General features: G+C 48.9%; 1 protein-coding gene across 1 annotated transcript in view; it reads right to left on the reverse strand.

The window, feature by feature from the left end:
- Positions 1-3,208: 3,208 nt before the first annotated feature.
- The window catches only part of LOC138489249 (gap junction gamma-1 protein-like), a 31,925-nt gene continuing 11,983 nt past the window's right edge, over positions 3,209-23,150 (reverse strand). Inside the window, exons 2-3 of the mRNA XM_069616949.1 lie at positions 18,162-19,310; positions 3,209-5,849 (exon numbers count right to left, since the gene is read on the reverse strand). Of these exons, the coding sequence (XP_069473050.1) occupies positions 5,842-5,849; positions 18,162-19,287 (1,134 nt within the window). The 5' untranslated portion in view covers positions 19,288-19,310 and the 3' untranslated portion in view covers positions 3,209-5,841. The remainder of the gene's footprint in view (positions 5,850-18,161; positions 19,311-23,150) is intronic.

Below are 23,150 nucleotides of genomic sequence, written 5' to 3' on the forward strand. Positions count from 1 at the left end.
GATCTACGAGCACTCAACAAACTGCTCAAGAATTTAAAATTCAAAATGCTTACGCTTCAGGAGGTGATCCGATCGATACAACCCGGAGATTATTTGTCGAGCTAGACCTTCAGGACACATACTTCCATATCCTGATGCGGACTGCACAAAAGATTTCTGCGGTTCGTCGTCGGACGAACCCACCATCAGTTCAAGGTCCTCCAGTTCGGACTAAAATCGTCCGCCAGGACGTTCACCAAATGTCTGGTTCCAATAGCAGCCTGGTTAAGAATGAAGGTCACCATGTGTACCCTTATTTGGACGATTGGCTAGTGAGGGGACTGTCTCCGGAAAGGGCACAAGAAAGCCTGGATGCCACCCTGTCCCTCCTGCAACGTTTGGGCTTCGCAGGGAACTGCGACAAGTCCCCGTTAGAGCCATCAGGGACCTTGGTCTTTTTGGGGGCAGAGTTCCACACACAGTCGGGGCTGGTGAAGCCATCCTTCGAAAGGATTCACAGACTGCAACAAAAGGCATCGGAATGGGAGGTCGACACCAGAGTGTCAGTACGAAGGTACATGTCCCTGCTAGGGACCATGTCGTCTTGCATACCCTTGATAGACAATTGTCGCCTCTTCAGGAATTCTTGGCGGATCGATGGGCACAGAGTCAAGGATGCTGGTCGGACAAGTTGCCCATCAACGGCCAGCTCGTGCAGGCGCTTCAATGGTGGAGAATCTCCATTCACCTAACAAAGGGAATGCCCCTACTGGAACCTGCGTTCCAGAAGACAGTGGTAACTGATGCTTCTCTAACTGGATGGGGAGCTCATGGTCGTTGGTCATCGGAAGAGTCCTCCCTCCACATCAATCTGCTAGAGTTGAGGGCGGTGCGTTGGGCCCTAAAATCCTTTCTGCCACAGATAAAGGGCTCAGTGGTGAGAATCATGACAAAACATTGTTGTCGTGTTGTCTGTCTACGAAAGCAGGGAGGAACTCGCTCCAGGAGCCGGTCGACGGAAGCCCAGGAGATCGGGCATTGAGCCCTACAACACAACATAAATCTGTTGGCATTCCACTTACGAGGAGTAAAAAATGTGCAAGCAGACGCTCTCAGCAGGGAGATGAATTGTCTACACGAATGGGAACTGAACGACCAACAACTGCACCATTTCTTCGCGGAATGGGGTCATCCGGCCCTCAATCTCTTTGCGACAAGAGACAACAGGAAATGCTCCCAATACGTGAGCAGGTGGCCACAACAAAACTCGCTAGGGGACGCGTTCTCCTTCCCGTGGACGGGCAAGTTTCTGTATGCCTTCCTCCCCATTTCCTCTCATCCGTCGGACTCTGCAATGGATCCACAGATATCCATGTCGGGTGATCCTGGTGGCCCCGTATTGGGCCAGACAAGTGTGGTTCTCCGATCTACTCCACCTCTCAACGGCAGAACCAATGAGGTTCCAGAAGATCCCCAACCTTCTGTCTCAGGAGAAAGGGGTCGTTTGGCATCACGACACGGACAGCCTCAGTCTGACAGCCGGGCTCCCGATTTCTCAGAGTTTGCCGCGTTAGCGATTCCAGCGGATTGTCGTCGCATTTTGCAAGCTGCAAGTGCACCTTCCACGAACACTTCATGCACATACAAATGGAACAGGTTCTGCATATGGTGCGCAGGTCAATCAGGTCTGGTCCCGCTGGCGATCACACCGGAACAACTCCTACCATACTTGTTGCTCCTGGCAAAAAAACGGTTTATCTGTTTCATCCATAAAGGTGCATCTGGCTGCCATCTCGAGATTTACTCGGAAGAGACATTCCACTCCATTGTTTAGTGACCGCCTAGATAAACACTTCCTTAAAGGGTTGTTTCGAACCTTTCCTCCCACGAAGAGGTTTCCTCCTATCTGGAGTCTGAACCTGGTCCTGGCAGCCCTTTTGAACCAATGTCGTCGACATCATTAACATTTTTGTCTTGGAAATTGGCTTTCCTGGTGGCCATTACTTCAGCCCGACGGCTGTCAGAAATACAAGCTTTGGTGATCGACCCTCCGTATCTGAGGTTTTTCAGTAATAAAGTTGTGCTGGCCACTAACCCGCATTTCATACCTAAAGTGCCCTCCGTGTTCCATAAACACGCTTCTATAGTGTTGCCTACATTCTTTCCAACACCGTCTTCAGGGGCAGAGAAGACTCTCCATACATTGGATGTGAAAAGAGCTTTAAAATTTTATCTCCATCGCACTTAAAGCTTCAGAGACACAAGACAACTCTTCGTAGCTTATGGTCCTAGGGGTAAGGCGATTTCCAAACAAGGACTATCCAGATGGGTGTCTTCGGCCATTTCTTATTGTCATTCCAAAGCCAGCAAACCGCTAGAAAGGCGTCCAAGGGCCCATTCGACGAGATCTACTTCGTCGTCGACGGCTTTAAGGTCTGGAATTCCGCTGGGGGATATCTGCCAGGCGGCTTCCTGGTCGGTACCACACACGTTTAACCGGCATTACTGTCTCGCACAGCAACATGCTGAAGATACACAGATGGGGCGTGCAGTACTACGTCACCTGTTCCAATAAGGTAACACCCAAGTGGGGTTGCATCCTTCGGCAACTATGCTTTAAAGTGTTGTGTCTTTTACGGTGAACATGCTATAATGTAATGTGTTGCCATAGTAAGTGAGCACTGTGCTTGTTGTGATGTTGGTTTGCATACACGCCTCCAATGTTGGGGGATACTGCTATACAATCTATTCTAAGCATGCTGGAGAAGGGAATAGTTTCTTACCTGTAACTCCATTTCTCCAGCATTGGTATCTTTCATGGATTCACATGCGCCCTCCGGCCTCCCCTGAGCATGCAAACCAGAGATCCCCCCCCTTACTACTTTGGGGGCCAAAATCTGAGGGAGCCGCGGGGGCGGGGCTATATATACCTCTACGTCCTAGTGGCGCCGGCGTGCGCAGCCTAAAACGACGTAGGACACAAAAGTGTCAACATTTTTCCTATGGAAAAGGTCTATATAATTTACCGAGGATTCCCAGCCTGACAACGGGGAATATTCTAAGCATGTGAATCCATGAAAGATGCCAATGCTGGAGAAATGGAGTTACAGGTCAGAAACTATTCCCATCTGGGGCGTTGAGAGCAGCTCTCAAACATACAGGCTAGCATTCCAAGCAGAAGAATTCTAGCAGCCACGCTTTGCCCAACAATTCCCCAATAAAGAAGAGGTTTTTTTTTGTAAAAAAAACGGACCAGGTTTTACTGATTATAAAAAAATTCATAGCAAAACTTTGGATTACAAAACACACAAGTACAAAAAAGTAACGTACAAACACTTGAGATGATCCAGAAACTTCAAGCTTTTCCAGCATGGATAGATTTACATATTATTAAAGTTTGGCTTCTTAATGCAGGTAAAAAGGCACATGGGTCACGCCCCTGCTCTACCGGTTTTTGTACTCATGACCCTGAACCCCTCTTGTTGCACTCCCCCTGCAGGTGTAATCCCTGAGACTCGTGCGGGGGCAGAGCCTGCCCCCCTCCCCGCTGTGCGATCCGCACTGTGCAGAACCAAGCCGCACAGGCATAAGTACCTTATTGCATAGCCCTTGCTGCTTCACGAGCAGGTGTGTCCCGCCAGGAGGAGGCAGATCGATTAACAAACGAAAACCAGAATTTGTGGGTTTCATGGTTTGGCGACTAAAGGCGAAGTGCTCAGAGGCTGTTGGTCAGTTTGTGGGGGAAGTGCTCCAGAGAGCCAACATGCAGAGGCAGATTCGCCAAAGCTTGGTTTTCCCCCTCATCCAAGAGGCTGGCCTTGTTTACACAGTTCCAACAAAGCCTCCAGGTCTGTGCGTAGCAGGGGATCCCAGAAACCGGGGTCCCGGCTCAGTGGGCCAGACTATGTTGTCCCAGTGGATGTTGGAACCATAGAAACCAGACGTTGGGACCATAGAAACCAGACAATAGGGAAGGCAGGCGGCAGCTGGCAATTGATTGGCAAATATTCAGGAAACACAGGATTCCAAAAGCCCAACTGCCCCAAAGAGTAAGGACAGAAGCAGTCTGAACTCCCCACCCCAAAAATACAAAGCAACAGCCCTTGCCCTCAAGAGATCGAGCTTAAAGTTCATTCAAAAAGTTCCAATGCAGGAAATGATTTCTGGCTGGAACGCCCCCACACAATTACATGTAGAAATCAGAGCTGGGATGCCACACTATGATCCCCGACCCCCGCAGCCCCCGAAGAGTTTGTTGAATTGACATCAGGTCTCTAGGGACAGGGTGGGTGTCAGGGGGGTAGGTTCTCTGCTTATGGGAGAACCCCCCCCCCCCCAGTGAATGTTCAGTTAATAACCACTGAAGGGGCCATCAGTCTACGCTCCCTGGGGGAGGATTTAATTCCTTGAAGAGTGCTGACCACGAGAGTGTCTGTAGGGTGGCATATGGCGGAGTAAAACAGGTATGGTGCTGTACTGCAGAAGCCACCCCTACCCCCCCCCCCCCATCCCCCCGTGAAGTTCAGTCTATGGCTCATGCAGATGCCCTTTAGGGGACTGAGTGGTGAATAAATGTTTGTTCCTTGTGAAATGTTCAGTCAACACCCTGCAAAGCTCAAGGGGCACATGTTCAATCCAACTCCCCGAGAATGCCCCCGTCCGTCCAACCCCTAGAGAGATCTATATTCACCTCATGACCCCTGCAGGGATCCCTTGGTGGACGAGACAGGGAAATAGGGTGGGTGCACATCATCTTCCCCTTACGAGGCCCCAGAGAAAATAACTATTGCTATGACCCATACACGGGTATCAGGCCCACAGGGGAGCGGTAACTTCAGTTTCCAGCCCCCAAAAGACAGCGCAGGCAATAACATTCAGATGTTCAGTCGATCACATTTCAGGAAATAGGGACATGTAGTCCCCAGGTGTGATGCAGGGGAAGAGCCATTTTGATTCCTGGCCCTTGCACAGACCTAAGGGAAAGCTAATTCAGCCTATGCCCCGGTTGCGTTCACCCAGGGAGCGCAGGTTCAGGCCATGCCCCTACAGGGCTCCCTATGGAGGGGGGGGAGGGGAGGGGGTAAGCCCTTGCATGTGTCCCCGTATAGCCACCGTAGAAAGAGCAAACACTAAAGGGATGGTATGATCAATCAATGACCATGTTAAGACAATCTACCCCACACAGGGACAGGTTCCTTCAGTCCATGGTCCTGGTGACCCCAGGCAAGGTCAGGTGCACTATCCTGCAGGCCCCACCTCATAGTTTACAGGTGGGGGCACCCCGATTAAGCAATGGCTACAGCAACAGTACATTTCTGTGTGCAGGGGAACCAGCTTTCCCCCCTCCTCACTTTACACCCTACAGTGAGCTCATGGTGGGAGTTTATAAGACAGGGGCACGTACCTTATAAAAATTATAACTTTCCAAAACATGATCCAGTTTCAGAGATGCCCGACTGCCAGAAACAGTCAAAAACCATGAACACCCAGCAGATGAAGGTTTAGGAGAGAAGGCCTCGTCCAAGCACAACTTACATCAAATATCATAACAAACAATATCCCTTTTGAAGATGTTTTGGTCCCTTTTGCAGTGATGGGGCTCACTCCATTCTCAGAAGCCCCTCCACTTACTATCTCAGAATAATAATAAAAAAGCATATTCAAAATAACTATTACCAAAAAAACTATTAAAAAAATTCCAGATGCTGCTGAGAAAATATCCCCCAGCGCCGCCCTCTGCAGGAAAGCGAGCCCTGCGTCTGCAGTCTCCAGTGGTTCTCGCCAGGATAAATATTCCAGCTGGTTCAGGAATGAAACCAATTCCAGTCAGAGGTCAAGTTGTGTTCATCACTGTAGGCAGGTTCAAAAACCTAAGGGGGGGGGGAAAAACAAACCAGGATTAAACATCAAATAAAACACAAGTTATTTACATCTCCCAAGAAAGGCCGAAGATGGAATTACTTAGACAAAGGGTTACCCTTTTAACACTAATTCTGCTGCATGGATTATACATGCTCATGCTTTGCATTCTGCCGCCATCTAGTGGTGGTATTTGGAGTGGACTTAAAAACCCACCCTCTGGACAGTGACAGAGTATGCAACTAGGATACTTTTGACACTTGCTCAGAACACTTCATTTCGATTGAGCACAATGTTTGAAGGGAACAACCAGAACATAGTGCGTCTTCCTAATTTACACCAATTAGTCCAATTCTCTTGCACGTGTCTGACCATTTATGACACCTCCATCGCTCAGGTGATGTGTTAAAACCAGTGGCAAGAGCAGCACCCTCCACAAAGACGACTGTTGCTGCCCGCTACAAAGACGGCCTAGGATTCTTTGCATCGACAGCAATTTGTCGCTGCAAAGAACGTTTAGATTACAACAAATATGTCTAATAAAAAAATAACTTTCCTAAACATAAGCCAGTGGGAAAGCAGAACAAAACTCACTCCCTAAAAATCCTTTTAGTCCACTCACCCAAATGATGAAATTAAACTCATTGAGCAGCTCAACCCTCTCCCCTCATTGTAAGCATGGTTGAGAGGAAGTAGAATAGACAAGTAATTTACCATTTGGCGAATTAAGGAAAAAGAGTTGAGGAAACAGCTGCCCTTAGGGTCATTTATGCTGCTGCGGTCTATAATATACAGTATCTGGCCTTGCATGGAAGCTGAGAAGCGTGTGCACAACACCATAATCGCAGCAACACACATCAGCCTGTGTAACTGTTCTTCCAATTCTAGCTGCACCCAGATCAACCACTTGCAGAATGCCTTCTTGGTGCATTTTATATTTGGTGAACATATGCAAAGCGAATGCATGCCAATCCTCCGGGGGTGCCCGTCCCACTATTAACACCAGAAAGGTTGGTGTAGGTTCTCAGTGGTCAAGTCAATGGACGACTAATTCCCCCTCTTGCATCTAGTGGGGTTCGACATTTCCAGCAAGCCTGCTGCAGCAGTCTTCTTAACTGCAGCACCGGGATCCCTACTGCAAATCTTCCGGAAGCCTTCCTACATATCAGGCTTGGCGGAAGCAAAAAGACACCACTTCTAATATAGATCTGAACCTGGCCGTGTGTGTGTGTATATATATATATATATATATATATATATATATATATATATATATATATATATATATATATATATATATATATATATATATATATATATATATATATATATCGGTCGGTGTCATCCAGCTCGCCAAAGAACGCCAGGGGAGTGGCTGAACAGTGCCTTCTACTTGTCTATTCTACTTCCTCTCAACCATGCTTACAATGAGGAGAGAGGGTTGAGCTGCTCAATGAGTTTAATTTCATCATTTGGGTGAGTGGACTAAAAGGATTTTTAGGGAGTGAGTTTTGTTCTGCTTTCCCACTGGCTTATGTTTAGGAAAGTTATTTTTTTATTAGACATATTTGTTGTAATCTAAACGTTCTTTGCAGCGACAAATTGCTGTCGATGCAAAGAATCCTAGGCCGTCTTTGTAGCGGGCAGCAACAGTCGTCTTTGTGGAGGGTGCTGCTCTTGCCACTGGTTTTAACACATCACCTGAGCGATGGAGGTGTCATGGCGCCAGGGGAGTGGCTGAACAGTGGGCACCACCCAAAAGCAGCCCTTTCCTCCACACCAATCACCTAATCTGTGATATTTCCCGTCTTCCGCAGCTGCTCGCCGTATCCAAGGGCAGAAACGTTCTGCCACTCAACCTCATGCAGTACAGGTGTGCACAGGCCAACACATACAGATCCTAAACAGAAAGGGTGGGGGCAGGGATGCAAAGCCAAGCCATAGGGTGGCAAGGCTTGGCGTGTGATGCAGTGCATAATTGAGCGTGGCTAAGAAGTTACATAGCACGACTGGGATAGTCTAGAGTATGGCTACGAGTGGCGAGACTCCAAGTAAGAGATTGTAATCTGTAGCCATCTTGCAAAAGAACCACTGGGTAAGCAGTGTTAGGGGCTGGCTGGTGCTTTTTGGTGGATTTGACTTAGGATTTCCAATCCATTTTTTGGCTTGTAAAGTGCCTTTAGGAGGGATGGTTTTGTGAGTATCCCATCCGTTTTTTGGCCTGGTTGGTTGTTTCTAGAGTGGTTTTTCTGTGTTTTTACTAGTTCTGTCCCCTTTTCTAGATAGGCAGTACTTCAGCAGCACCGACTATGAAAAAAGTACAAACAATTGGAGGCATACAAGAAACTGGTATATTCTAGAAAGTTGGCCTTCAGGAATCTTCACTGGTATATACCAAAGACTCCAAGGGGTCGGAATAAGTGACGAGAAAAGAAAATAAATAAAAAAAATAAAAAATAAAAAAAAAAGAGACAAAAAGACCTCTTGAAAGGACATGGGAGCTTTGGCTAACAGAACAATGGTGTATCTCCTCCTAAAGTGACTCCAACCAAAGGTTTGGGTCTTAGCCCTGAAGAAAGCGGCCAGACAAAAGTTAATTCCGCTGAAACCAGTTGACTAGAAGGTTCAGGGTGATGAATCCCCAAAACACTCAGATTGCTTGAGAGCCTGGGAGAAAACGTTTTAAGAAGCAGTTTACTGTCGAATATTAAGTGTTGGAAAGGAAGGAATGGAAAGAAAAATACCTTCCTGAAGTGCTTTTCCCATTACATATAGTTAAATAGCGAGTCAGTGAAGGGACATTCTCTTCTTTGTCCCCTTTTCTAGATAGGCAGCACTTCAGCGCCGACGACTAGGAAAAGTACAAACATTTGAGGGATAGTTAGACGAGGAGATTTAATGAGCTGCAGGCCACTATAGATATAGAAGAAACAAATAGAACCTCAAATTACTTCTTGTTGTGTTAAAAACTGGGGGCATCAAGTATAAGTTGCAGCTCTTTAGCTCTTGTCTATGACAGTGTATTTTGACACACCAAGACAAAACACAGACCTTGGGAACATCCTACAGGCACAGTCCGCCCTGTCATTTAGTTGGGATGCGACAGCAGGAGTACGCCAGTTCCTCTCTAGGAAGAGAGAAAGACCAAGCTTTCCCCTGTCATAGCCAGTCTCATTAACTAACAATGGCGCCATGGATCTAACCTGCTCTTTTGTACAGCCCTGCAGCTGGTGGCAGCGATTATCATACAAATAGATACTTCAAACAAGCCCAAATGGTGCCTGGCAGCGGAGAAGAACAGAGAAACCAGGAAACCCAAACAACCTTTCATATGTAACTGTTAACCTGAAGCCAGCTTCTGCCTCAGATTCGAGGATGGTGAACAGTCATTTCTGGGACTGTGTTTACAGTACACCTCAGTTAGGGGGATCCATTTATCAGAAGGGAATGTGGTTTGCAGGAGCCAGTCTGGTCTGGCTGTAGCTTCAAGGAAGACCTGCTGCTTTAAACAGGAACAACAGAGATCCATTAACCAGAGACTCTTTGATCAGCAACAGACAGGAAGATGGTTGAGACTTAGTAACACATGTTTTCACCACTTTACCTTTCCCGACGCAAAGCACTCTGCTTAGAACCTTGTGCATACAGGAGATTATTGGTACAGACCCCAGGATTGATTCATTAAGGTAGGCTTAGCTTAGACCAATCACTGTGGCTAGTTCGGTTTTAAAAAGGAGGGCTGATCCCCCTCTTTTGGCAGATCTGAAGACTTTATTGAAGTAACAAAGAACTCAACCTTGGACCCTGGATGAGGGTACAGTCTGCCTTACATCTTCCGCCAGTGAACGAAGGCCAGGATTTCCCCAAGAGGGAAGCCAGACCCTTCCCCTAACATCTTCAAGGGAACAGAGGGAGATGCAGAACTCGGAGGACCCTCAAGCCGCTCCAAAACAGTGCCACGCTAGGCTCTGCAGCAAGCTTCCCGGAAATGATAGGAAGTGCCAGAATGTCTCAACCTACAACCAAGAAGAAGGCAGCTGCCTGCAACACACTCCTCTGTTTTGAGCCGTCAGCCTTAAAGGATGACACAAGCCCGTTGAAGAAGCTGGAAGAAGTGCTTCAACAAGCTTCTACCGCCGTCCATCTTAAATTTCGAGCCAGTCGAGTTCCTCATGTGCAACAGACTGCAGCGCTAACAGTTGTCAAGCCTCAGTCGCTTAAAGACATACAAGATGTCTCAAACAGTGCTTCAGACCCGCCAACCAGCACTGAGACAATTCCTGACCCCCATCTATTGATGTAGATATAATACTCGGTCCAGCTCTTCCATTTTAGCTGGAGGAAAAACCTGCTAATGCAGCAATATTAAGCAATCGAGGTGCAAACAGAATCCATTCCATGCTTGAGATGTGGGAGGTTTCCTGGGATGCGGAAGGGGAAACCCTTGCTAGGTAGTAATGTCACCATAGGCATTTTATGGTAGTTTTGCATCTGTGCTACAGAAAAAAAACGAAACCCCTACACACCCCCACCCCTATTCCCTGTCCAACTGGGGTGCTGAGGTGGAGAGGGGTGGGGGTATAGTATAAGCTAGGACAAGTTTCGGACGCAATATCCCATGCTGTGCATTGCTCTGGCCACATCCCCGATTTGGCCTTAGACTGCCTTGCGGACTGGTGGCTTTGAGGGGACGACAGAGGACGGGGCGTGGTAACCGATTTTGTGGCTCACATGCCTCTGCGATTCTTTACATGGGTGTGGATGACCGTAGACTGCAGTGTCTAGCCTGCCTACTGCTGAAGCAAGCAAAACAAAATAGGCGATGTCTGGAAGGTTTAGAATCAATCCTTCTGGCATTGCTGTGGGCAACCCACAGACCATCGGCCTTCGCCTGCCAAGCCATTGCAAAAGGGGAAGAGACGGTATGAACCAGGGCCTTCCCAAGTAAGAAGCTTTGCTAAAACAGCATACTCAGAACATGTACCACTGGAGCGAGCCCTGAAATGGTCAAGTCAACTCCAGGCATCCACAATATGCATGCCGGCGTATGCGCCAGTGCAGCCCGGATAGATGTTGCAGCCCCCCCCCCCCCTCGCAGAACAGCAGCCCCCCGGGATCAACGTGTAGATGTACAGAAAAGCACGATGCCTTTGCTGCACTACCTTGCATCTATGGTGTGGTCGCATTGTCAGTATGGGGGACCCCTGAAGCTGAGAACATGTGTTGTATGACATGCAGCCCCCGAGCCAGGCCAAAGGAAACCTCTTCCAACCTCCTCAAGTTTCAGAATTCACCAACATCTTCCTACTCCCCATTGTCGCAACTGTCATTTCTGCGATTGCAACCACGGGAAAGGTGGAAGGTGTTCAATTAAATCGTAACCACTGGCATTGCTCGGTGTAACCTTGCAGAAGGGGTTCAGCCGCATCCAAATCAGTCTTGGTACTGCCTCCACCAAGTCTGGGGGGGCTTCTCTTGGCTATGACGGCCTTAGTTCAGAGGGTTGAAAGATCGATGTTGGCGTCAAAACGTGTGCGCGCATCCAAACCCCTGGTGGCGTGAGGGGTGGGTGGGGGGGTTGGAGGATTATATACAGGCCTTTAAAATGTTCAGCGTGGTCAAACAGTGACCACCCCACCCCCCCATGCCCCAGCTGGAATATCAAGGTGACACAGGCAAATGTACTTTCTGCTTGGGAATAATGTCAACAGATGACTGTCGTTTTAGCAAGATCATGTTTCGGGTGGTGGGGAGTGCACACTAAGAGGGGCATTTTACAGCACACTCCAACGACAGGTGGCCCCAATGCACCCATGGACACCAGCAAGGACTGCTCCCATACTGGTCAATCTTGGGGCATATTCTGTTGTAAAGGTTCCTTCAGTCCCAAGAGGCTTTCTGTGTAGCAACATACTCTTCGGCGTGGGTATCGCTGTATGTTCTGCAATCATGCTTACGACACGAAGGAAGAGGATGCACAGAAAGCGAAAGGACACAATTGAGGTCACACTTAGTGCTTTCTTTTTTAACATGACGATTGCTTTTAGAATTAGGCCCAACTAGAACTTTGTATTGAGCTTCCCGCGCAAGGAAATTTAGAATATGTAAGGTGTCGCAGACTACCCCAAGTTTGAGGCACTAATCCAAATACTTCTTTTGCATGTAGAGAGAGAAAAAAAATACATTATATAATGCATTACCGTAAAAGCATTTCTGATGGTTGTATCTGCTTAGATTCATATGCTGTGCATAGTCCGACATCCAGTGGTCACTGCAGAGTATTGCATTTCGTTTTTCGTAGTAGAAAAGGGGAAGTCGACAAGGCGTGACTAACACTATCCCTATAGTGACGTGCATTGTACCCACAATGCGTCACGCGTCGAGGTCCCTCTGTATTTTTTCTGCCCTGAGGGAGCCTATTAGACGTGAGCGAGTACAGAAGAGAGAGAAAGGATGTCCATGTTCCTTCCATCCGAGCGGGGAGGAAGGGTGGGCGCATGTGAATCTAAGCAGATACAACCATCAGAAATGCTTTTACTGTAAGTCATGCATTGTCTTCGGATGTTTGTTAATCTGCTTAGAATCACATGCTGTGCATAGACTAGCCAGCAGTACCCGGAGTTGGTGGTGGGTTATGAGAAGGAACAGTAGAAAAAAAAAAGATGTCAATACTGCCTGTCCCACCTGGGAGTCAGATGTAGAGTGGGCATCTAGACAGTAGCGTTTTGTAAAGGTGTGCACAGAACTCCACGTTGCCACTTTGCAAATGGACTCAAGAGGGATATTTGCAATTAATTCTATGGAAGCCCGAGTGCCTCGAGTAGAATGTGCTCTTGGCTTGAAGGGTAGTTCTTTCTTAGCAAGAGTGTAACAGAGAGTGATGCATTGAACAATCCATCTAGACAGTGGATTTTGAAACTGCATCTCCTTCTCTTCCTGCTGCCACCGAGACGAAGAACTGATTGGTCTTTCTCAAAGGTCTAGTTATTTCCACATAAAATATGACGGCTCTGCGCACATCGAGCGTATGCAGGCTCTTTTCTCCTAAATTTGAAGGGTTTTGAAAGAACGTTGGTCGTTCTATTGACTGGTTGACATGGAATTTAGAAAAAAATTTGGTGCAAACCTAGGATGTGTGCGTAGAACCACTTTATCCTTGTGAACTGTTACAAAGGGGTCTAGTATAGAGAGAGCTTGTAGTTCACTCACTCTTCTAATGGAGGTGATAGCTATTAAGAAAGCAGCTTTAAGAGTGAGGTTCTTAAGGGATGCTTTGTGCATGGGTTCAAAGGGGCAGCCCATAAACCTGGTACATACCACATTTACGTCCCATCCGGGAGCTGGGTTAGCTATAGGAGGGTGTATCCTCTTTACTCCCTCCATGGAGGCTTTAATAACTGGGACTTTCCACCATGACACCTTGTGTTGAGAAGTGGTCTATGCGGAAAGTTCAGCTAGATGGACTAATAGAATTAAAGACCAATCCTGAGTCTAATAAGTGAGTCAGGTAGAGAACAATGTGTGGGAGAGCAGTCAACCAGGTTAATGCTTTCATTTCTACACCAGATGACGAATCTCTTCCACTTGCTAGAGTAACAGTGACAAGTGTTAGGTTTTTTAGCCTCCCTAAGAATGTCCATGCATCTTTGAGGGAGCTGTAAATGTCCACATTCTATGACCTCAGGAGCCAGGCTGCTAAGTTCATGGTCTGTGGGCATGGGTGTATCTTTTTGCCCCTGTCCTGTGACAGCATGTTGTACGGGCAGGGTAGTCTCACCGTTGGAGATAAAGACATCTCCACCAGGTGAGCGAACCATTGTGTGAAACGAAGACAATGTCTTCTCGTAACCGCCATTCGTACTCTGCGGGCAGAGGGAAGTCTCTGCCGAGTTCGTCTGCTAGCAGATTGAGTTCCCCTGGTACATGTGTTTGAGAGCCCACTTCCAGATGTTCTGGGACAGCTTGGACAGTCCTGGAGAGTGCGTGCCCCCTTGCTTGTTCAGGCAATACATGGCTGTGGCGCTGTCTGTGAGGACCATCACTGTCTTCCCTTGCAGGTGTGCCTGGAAAGCCTTCAGTGCTTTGAAGACCGCTAGCAGTTCCAGCAGGTTTATGTGCTTGGACGCTACACTCTGAGTTCAAACTCCATGTGCAGTCTGATGGGATAGGTGAGCCTCCCCAACCCCCAATCCTGTGAGGGATGTGTCTGGTTAGTGGCTTCCACTGCAGGGGTGGCGAATGGTTTCCCTATTACAAGGTTTTCCTTCGACCACCACCGTAGCGAGAGAACCAAGGCCTGCAAGACCACAACTAGATCGTCCCATTGTCCGCTGGCCTGGCACCACTGGCTGTTGAGCCACTCTTGCATTGGGCGCAGGCGCACGTGAGGTACAAAATATATACATGACACCATCATTCCTAGCAAACGCATTGCTTTGCGTACCGCTCTCGACCGCCCACATATTGAGGGATCTGAAACGGCATATTTTGGACCCTCTCGTTGGGAGGGGAAGACGAGGCCGCCCTTTGTTCGAATTAGAGCCCCTAGGAATTGTTTGATCTGGCTGGGGTCTAGGCTGAACTTCTCATTGATGGAGAAGCCCAGTTTGAACAAAAGGTCTGCAGTCTTTTGGGTATTTGAGAAGCATGTCTCGCAAGAATCCCCTGTTATGAGCCAATCGTCGAGGTAATGGTATACTGGGATGAACAACCTGCGCAGGTGGGCCGCTGCCACTGCCAGTACTTCCGTGAATACCCTTGGCGCTGATGCTATGCCGAAGGGTAGCACTCTGAACTGGTAGTATTTGCCCCCTATCATGAACCGGAGGCATTTTCTGTGCGCTGGCAACATTAAAATATGAAAGTATGCATCTTTCATGTCCAGTGTTGTCATGTAATCTCCCTGTGAAAGCAGGGGGATTACTTCCTATAAGGTCACCATGCAAAACTTTTGAGGTTTGACAAATGTGTTCGCTGGGCGCAGATCTAGTACAGGGCGCATGGTCAAGTCATTTTTGGGTAGAAGGAAGTACACTGAATAAATACCTTCCGTTACCTGTGATAGAGGCACAACCTCTATTGCGCCTTAGTAAGTAGCAGCAGTTCCACTTCTTGAAGGATGGCGAGGTGCTCTGGTGATAAGCGTCGTCCCCTTGGGGGTCTGCACTTGGGGGACCGACTGAATTCTATGCAGTAACCGCAGGCTATAGTTGACAATACCCAGCGGTCTGATGTTATTCCCTCCCATGCTGGTAGGAAAGATGTTAGCCGGCCCCCGACCGGCAATGCATGGAAGGGGACCCGAACCTTCGGGTCATTTGGTGTTGGTAGCAGAGGATCCTCTGGAAGTGGGGTCCTGACCTCTACCCTTGCCACAGCATTGTCCTCCGAGTGTATTGTCCACTGGTTCCCTGAGTAGAGGACCTGTTGCCTGTAGTGTACTGCTGTTGTTGACGTTGGCCTAAAAAAAAGATGCTTCAGAAGTATCCCCTGGACTAAACGGACAGCCGTTTCTGCAGCATCGGGGTGTTTTTTTTAATGATGCCCTGGTTAACCAGAGTTCCTTCTGTTACAGTGGTTAACAATCGAGTTCTTAAGGGCTCGGGGACTTCGAGGTCTTGCCGTAACTTTCCCCATTGGTCATCAGCATTACTTACCAATAAGGTAGTATTATTGGCAATTCTGGCGGAAAAAGCTGCCGAGGCTGTAATTCTCTTACCCAGGACGTAGAGTTTCTTTCCTTCCTTGTCCGGGGGTGCTTCGCTAGTGGATAGCGGAAACCCTGCCCTTTTCCTTGTGGTAGTTACCACCAAGGAATCTGGTATTGAGTGACCCTTAGTGTATAATGGGTCCGAAAGAGAGGGAGTAAACAGTTTTTCCCAAATCTCGGGTTGACCCCTCCAACCTACGCAGATGTAAACAGCGATGGGATGATTTGTCTCAATGAGGTGAGGAGAGGAATGGTCTGGCTAGTGGGAGGTTTTTCCTTAATTTTTTTCTAGAAAATCAATATCTGGAGTAATTGCGCTGCTGCTTTCCGTAGTAGCGCGTTGAAAGTGGGTTGGTCATCTATAGGTGACGGGTTCCTGACGGTGTGGTCTGAGGAGAAGAAAGGTTCAGGATCTCAGGGTCTGTAGACTGTTGGGGACTGCCAAGGCTGTGAGCCACCTTCATCTGGGTCTTCTTCGAAGCCCCGCCCCACCTATTTCAGGGTTTTCCTCAAAACCTTTTTCTTCGACGTCCTGTTGGTCTCCAATATTTAAGAACTCCTCCTCCTCCTCCTCTTGGAAGTGAGAGTCTTCTTCAGTGAGGTCATAAGTATTAGTCTCTATTTGAGGGGGGTCAAATAGTCTAGGATATTTAGCCCTGGGGTCCTCATGAAGTACCTCCCTTGGCCTCTTGGGTGTTTTATGTTCAGGAGTGGACATAAATCTATCCAGCTTGTCCATACATGATTGGAATCTCTCAAATGTTCAACGTGGTAACCCAGAATGGTCTGGAGGCGAAAAAGGAGGCTCCTCTGCCTGTAGCCACCTAAATCTGTCCCAGAACATCGAGGATAAAGTCCCTTCGCCTTCTGAGAAACCTTCTTGTAGGCTTGGACCTTCCTTCGGCAGCAGGAGCCGTTCCTACCTCCCTTCTGGCATTCTCGGCGTCTCTCTGGCCTTGTGAGCAGGCCTCGGCATATCACTTGCCGTCCCGTCTCTGACGGTCAGTGGAAACTATACGAGCCAAGCTCTCGACTATTAATTTCTTCGTCGAGGGTTCGTCTGGCGTCGTGCTGGGCGGTGCAGGGTCTCTTTCAGCGATGGTCGCACTCTTACGAGGCGCGTCGCCTGGCGTTTTGGTGGCAGCGCCCTTGTCTGCAGGTAGCCCAGTCACTAGTCGCGTCTGCGGTGGCGGGGAGGGCTTGCGACCCTTACAGTCAGTGGACGCTAGGGCTTTCTTCGTCTTTGAAGAAGAAGTGCCGCAGGTTGTGTGTTTGTGTTTTCTGTGTTCGTCAGTGTCGCCAGGGTGTTCATCCCCATAAGTAGGCCGTGAGCCAAACTTGTCGGGGCCGGGGACGGACGCCGTGGAGCGGGTACGACTACAACTTCTGAAACGAGGTTGGGTTATCACTGTCCTTGTTACACTCAGCGACGGGTGAGGAATCAGCTCTAGACATAGCGTAGGCTGCCCACCTCTAGACCCTGTGGTCCTTTAAAGTTTTTGGGCGTAGAAGTTTACAGGCCGCACATTCTTCCTCGTTGTGGTCGAGGGGTAAGCAACGGTTACACCGCTTGTGCTGATCTTTCCATGTGAATTTGCCCTTACAGCGCGGGCAAAATCTAAACTGAGTCCTCTCCATAGCTGAGGATACAATTAAGAGTGATAACGACTCCGAAGCAAAGGGGGGGTGAAAGAGAAAGGCATTCTTAGAAGTAGAAGAAATGTCCTACGACCCCCACTCTCCCTACTGTCTTAGGCCGGCGAGGCCAGGCCACGTGTTCGGCAGCGCCAAAGGATCTCCTCCGTCTAAGTCACCGCCGAAGTTCTAACTCGGCAGTGAAACAGCTTCGCCGTCGAAGGAGGGATATAATGTAATGTATAATAAATAACGACCAAAGGGTTGAGTAAATGTTTTGCAATTTCTCTCGAAGGAGCTGCGCATTAAGGCGACCAATAACTGGGTGGAAAAAAACAATCTGAGGGATCTCGACGTGTGAGGGATTATGGGTACAATGCATGTCACTATAGGGATAGTGTTACAGACACGCCTTGTCGACGTCCCCTTTTCGACTACGAAAAACAAAATGCAATACGCCGCAGTGACCACTGGATGTTGGACTATGCACATCATGTGATTCTAAGCAGATTAACAAATATCAGAAATATATACAAATATTTACACACTAGGGAATGGACTGTGCGCCAACCCAAGTACAGGTAGCACGAGAATACATTTAATTATCAATTTATTGAGTTAAAATTCAAAAACAACTGCTGACCAGTTTCAAGCTGCATGCACTTCATCAGGGCTCGTGCTACATTCTTACGCAGTTTTATTATTTTGGCAATTGTAATTGCATATTAATTCATGTAAATATCCTCATAATGTTACAAATGCTTTGCATCTTAGGCATGTGATGCATATTCGTATTATCAATGGAATGCTGCCCCAATACTTGCTAAGGGGGACAAAAATGGATCCAACCACTAACCAGGGGGTTAAATTGGGATTAACTACACAAGATGACGAGTCACATGACTAAGATATCAAGAATTCATAAGGTAAGGAACCAGTATATCCATGTGCTCCCTCCTACCCCACCCTGAATCCTTACCAGACTTTTCGCATGGAGCACCGTCCTTCTCCTGGGCGAAGTTGAGCCGGTTCTGCTCAGCGGCCATGCCATTGGACTCTGGACTACTGCTTCGGGACGCCTGGACTGTGTCGGCTGAGGGATTAAGCTGGAAGGCCATGTCCACATTCTCCAGGGCCATCTTCAGGTGCTTGCGTAGTCTGTGCAATTCGTTATGGACAGGGAGGTCTTGCATGGCAAAGTGCTCGCTGGCAGCATTGGCCAGGTTCTCGCTGTAGATGAGCTTCCCATTGGGCACTTTACTCTTCTTTAACGCGGAATAATGCGGAGGTGCACTTGGTGCTTTGCTGGAGTACTGCTGCTTCCGCCGTCCCAGTGAGTCACGGATGCCGCCGACACCAAGGTGGAATAGCTCACAGAGGTTGAGCAGCAGGCAGAGGCCACTCACCACGTACATAATGAGAAGGAAAATAGTCTTCTCTGTGGGGCGGGAGACAAAGCAATCCACAGTATGCGGGCAAGGGCTTCGTGTGCATACGTAGGAGGGCACTACCTCAAATCCGTACAGGATGTACTGGCCAAAAAGAAAGGCCACTTCCAGGGCGGAGCGGAAGAGAAGCTGTAGCACATACACCTTCATCAGGCCATCTTGCTTGATGCGGCGACGTCCATCATGCTTCTTACCCTTCTCTTCTGGCACCTTCTCTTTTTTTTCTTGTTCAATTTCCTCAAAGATCATGGGGTCCTCCTCCCCATTATCTTCCGCCTCCTCATAGTCCCTCCCTGCACCACGGTGCACAACAGGCATGCGCTGTCTTTTTGAACGTTGGGGCTCATCAGGCACGCGCGCAATACGATGCATGGCGAAGCCCAGGTACATGATCGAGGGTGTGGTGATCATGATTATCTGGAAAACCCAGAAGCGGACGTGCGAGAGGGGCGCAAAGGCATCGTAGCAGACATTTTCACACCCCGGCTGGTGCGTATTGCACACAAACTTGCTCTGTTCATCATAGTATATAGACTCCCCACCCACGGCGGTCAGCACAATGCGGAAAATGATGAGGATAGTCAGCCAGACCTTGCCCACAAAGGTAGAGTGATTGTTGATCTCCTCCAAGAGGCGGGTGAGAAAGCTCCAACTCATGGTGGACGAGTGACGCTCTCAACCTAAGGGGAATAACAGACAGGTATGAGTAGGAGAGAATACAGAAGAACCTACGTAGCATCAGGGACACAAGCAGTAGTACAAGGGATGATTAACAAGGCTTTCGACCAAATTATGGAGAACAAACACGGCAGCAATGCAATCAGCGGTACAGATCTATATAAAGCCATCAATATTCAGTGCAATGTCTTCTTGGGTGGGCCAGCTTGGTGGTTGTCACCCTAAGTCTGAGGTGCTGTGAGTTGGGTGAATTTCGTACAAATTGTGATCGACAGTCAGCCAGGACCCCCTCAATTGTACCAACCTAGCTGTGAAGCAAGGGACCACTAGACAGAGGAGAGGGTAGATGGTGAAGCGAGCAGGGAGGGTTGGTCAGTGCTATGGATGGCAACCCTGCTGCAGTGGTAGCCTCAGTGCTGTAGGAGGTAAAGCAGCGTTCTTGTGATGGTTGGAGCAGTCCATCTCATCAGCGGTTGCCATGTGCACTCCCGAGTGGCACAGTGGGTATTGTGAACAGTATGCCCTCTTGAGGTGCAGCTGTCTATTCTGATGTGTGGTGTACTCACAATCTTCTGATCAGTGGCACCAGCAGAGCAATACCACCGGTAGGGGGTCTGACAGACACATAGGAGCCCGGCCAGCCCCTGCTTCCACACAAAGCTTCACAGATGTTCAGATCAGTGGTACCAGCAGAGCTGCACCACTAAAAGGGGATCTATTACTGCATGGTCTGAAGCGGAACTCCAAGGTAAAGATGCATATGCCAATGTGTGCAAATTACTACATACAAAGAAGTTCACAATGAATTATAAAGGGATCCGGTTTTTTTAGGAGCAAACTTAAAGAAAACTCGTTGCCATGGGGGCAGGAATTATGTATGAGCTGCACAGGGGAAAGCAAAAAAAATAAAATCAATAAAAAAGGGGCAGGCTCTCACTTTCAATAAACACTCTGCTCTGTGCCACGTATTGCCCATTTCAAAGTCACCCATTCTATGCGCTTACCCCCGCCCCTAGCTCTGCGAACAGGCCGGTATGCAGTGGCGCTATCTAGGTGAGGAGGGGTCCGGAAGCCCTGAACCAGTGGAGTCGAAATCTCACTGCCCTGGGAAAGTAGAGGTGCCTGGGAGTGCCACGTACGGCAGAGTGCCATGCGTGCATAGGAGAACAGGCAGTACCCAGGGAGCACAGACAAAAGAAAATAAGCCGGATGTCCTGGAAATGCCAGCGAGGGCAGAACGACCCATCCAAAGAGGCGCTGTGGGGCGGGCACACCAACTTCCCCAAGAGCAGGCGATGCAGACTCCCACTTCACCCCCAGTGCCCACATCACCAATCCCTCTTGCAGTACCTGCACACCCCTCGTGGGATCCACAGCATACATGGGGGCAGGCAGTGTAGGTGGGGAAATCCCTGCACAAGTGGCAAGTGTCACACTGCTGGCAATGCCATTAGCAGAAGTCCACACACACCACTTCTACAGGAGCGCGTTTGTGCCTCATGGAAATACAATATGCCGGGGTGCTGCCAGCAAGCACAGGGATTGAAATTGGAAAAGCGGCTCCTTGTAATCTGGCATAACCAGTTGGGCAGGAGCTACCTGTGGGAAACCAGGAGCTAGTACAGACTGCAGCAAATCTAACTGCGCAAGATGCAATTTCTAACTTTTTGTCCATTTCATGTTATCCAATATGGTCTAAATGTCCCTCAAGTGTGTTCTTTATCGTCCTTTATATACATCCCCACACATACATAGTTAATATCTCACTTGCCCCAAGAGTCAAAAGTAGCTGTTGATTTAAAGGTCAGCAGGCGCCCCTTGGCTATAACCAGGAGCTGAATAGCTCCCAGCCCCAGGCAATTGCAAACCCTGAAGCAGCCTGTGCTGCAAGGACCCACCATACACCAGGCTTCGTAAGAGCACGCTGCCCAGACCTTCGGGAGACGGAGGGAGCTTCTGGATGCCGCCACCGAAGCTTCACCGCGCCATGAAATCCTTGTAAAAAGCACCACCCAGTTCCTGGCAGGGCATTCACTGACGCATGTTAACAGGAGCCACGTTGGCAGATTTTAGTCACAATCGGATCGGCGAGGGATGCTGACTGGGATCCAGCCAATGGGAGCATGAGGGGGGCTGTTCAGAGAACCGAGCGGCACCTCGAGAGAGCAGTGTCCAAAATAACCACTGTGCCACCTCCGATAAAACAGACTGTTGGCAATCGCTACACACCTGAAGGGAAGCACGCTAGTTTATAGAAAAGCTCTAACAAATTTAGAGCAACAGAAATTATGCAATACATTTTTTTTTTAAAAAAAAAACACTACGGTCAGTATGGCAAGTAGTATGCCGTCACCCACTCCTATAGTAGCACAATGAGCTGCGCCTCTAAATGTATTCAGTGTGGCGTATACAAAGGTAACCAGGAGATGGCTGCTTTGCCCACAATTGCTACTGCGTGTAAAGTTGGACATATTTCTGGACGAAGATTGATGGCCCCTACTAATAAGCGCACAGCGTATAACTTCATGGCTGATTGCTGCTTCCAAGCACAGCAATGTAGTGCATGGAGTTGGGGGCATGCGATGGCTAAATGGAAGAACGCCCCCTGGGGTAAAACTTGAAGAAGAAGTTCAACTACTTTCCCCCAAAGCACTGCAGATGAGTAATTCGGCCTAAACGCGCCCTTAGAACGTATGGAATCTGTCAAGTGTTCGCAAAGCGCACCTCGTTTGGGGCAGAGGGCTAGCAATGCATGCTTAGGAGGACGAGTGTTGGGAAACTGCAGCCACGTGCGCTCGTGAACTTGTGACGCGCAGAATGCTTACAAGATCAATGGCTCGGCTGCCTCCGAGCTCGAAAGCCTAGACTGGCAACGGAGCCTGCAAGCATCACAGACAGACCCCCGGGGCGCTGCTGCACATACATAACGGGTACACCCTGCAGAATTGCGATAATGCAATGTGGGCTCCTCCGTACTATGCTGGCTCGCCCCAACCAGTGCTATACATGGGGGAGAGGGAACAAAAACACGCCCGTTCCCCCTGGGGGTGGGGAAGGGGATGCAGTAAAGGAGGGCGGCGGGATAGGTATACCATCCGCACATCTCAAGGGACACTAGCTTCTCCCAGTCACCCACTCTCTGCTTAGGCTGAGTAGTGTGGGTTCTCCCCCCTGCTCTTGTCCCTGTTGTTCTATGCCCTGACCCAGAAATGATAATGCGTACACAGTTATGTTTGCGTGGAAAAATTAGTGGCCGTAGGCCTTTTTATTATATACAAAGTTGACGCTACACACTGGTTATGACAGCTGTGACAATAACCAACGCTTTTTGGGCACCTCGAGTCCAGGGGTTGGGATGCCCCCCCTTCCTTTAGCCTCCATTTCGTTGTCCTGTGGCATCCTTTTCTGGACACGTGCCGCCGCCTACGACTTTTCTTTTACCGTGTACCGATGAAAGTACTCGGCGTTACTGTTCCCGCTTTCTTCCTTCCTTTCTTGTAGGGCGGGTTGGGTGGAAAAACGTATCCTTGTCCGCCTTATCCAGGCCCTGGGAGCTTACCCGAGTGAGGTGAGCTCCTAACCTGGTTGTGACTTGGTCCTGCTTCCATGGGGTACTTATACCCCTTCCCCCTTTTGTTGTGCTGATTAGGGGCCGGTGTTCCTTCCTGTCCTCCCTCCCTGTTCTTTTCACACCCTGTCTTTTCCTGTTTGTGTGTCTTTTGGAACGCCGAGGGTGGGGGCGCCGCTCTGGCTGCCCCTCCCTTTCGTTTTCCCGCCGGTTGTACCCCCCCCACCCTGCGCCTAACTCCCCAGGCCCTCCATCGTGCCGCACTTCGTGCAGC

The sequence above is a fragment of the Ambystoma mexicanum genome, chromosome 9 (assembly GCF_040938575.1).
Source record: "Ambystoma mexicanum isolate Mex_15411 chromosome 9, UKY_AmexF1_1, whole genome shotgun sequence".
Classification (NCBI taxonomy): domain Eukaryota; kingdom Metazoa; phylum Chordata; class Amphibia; order Caudata; family Ambystomatidae; genus Ambystoma; species Ambystoma mexicanum.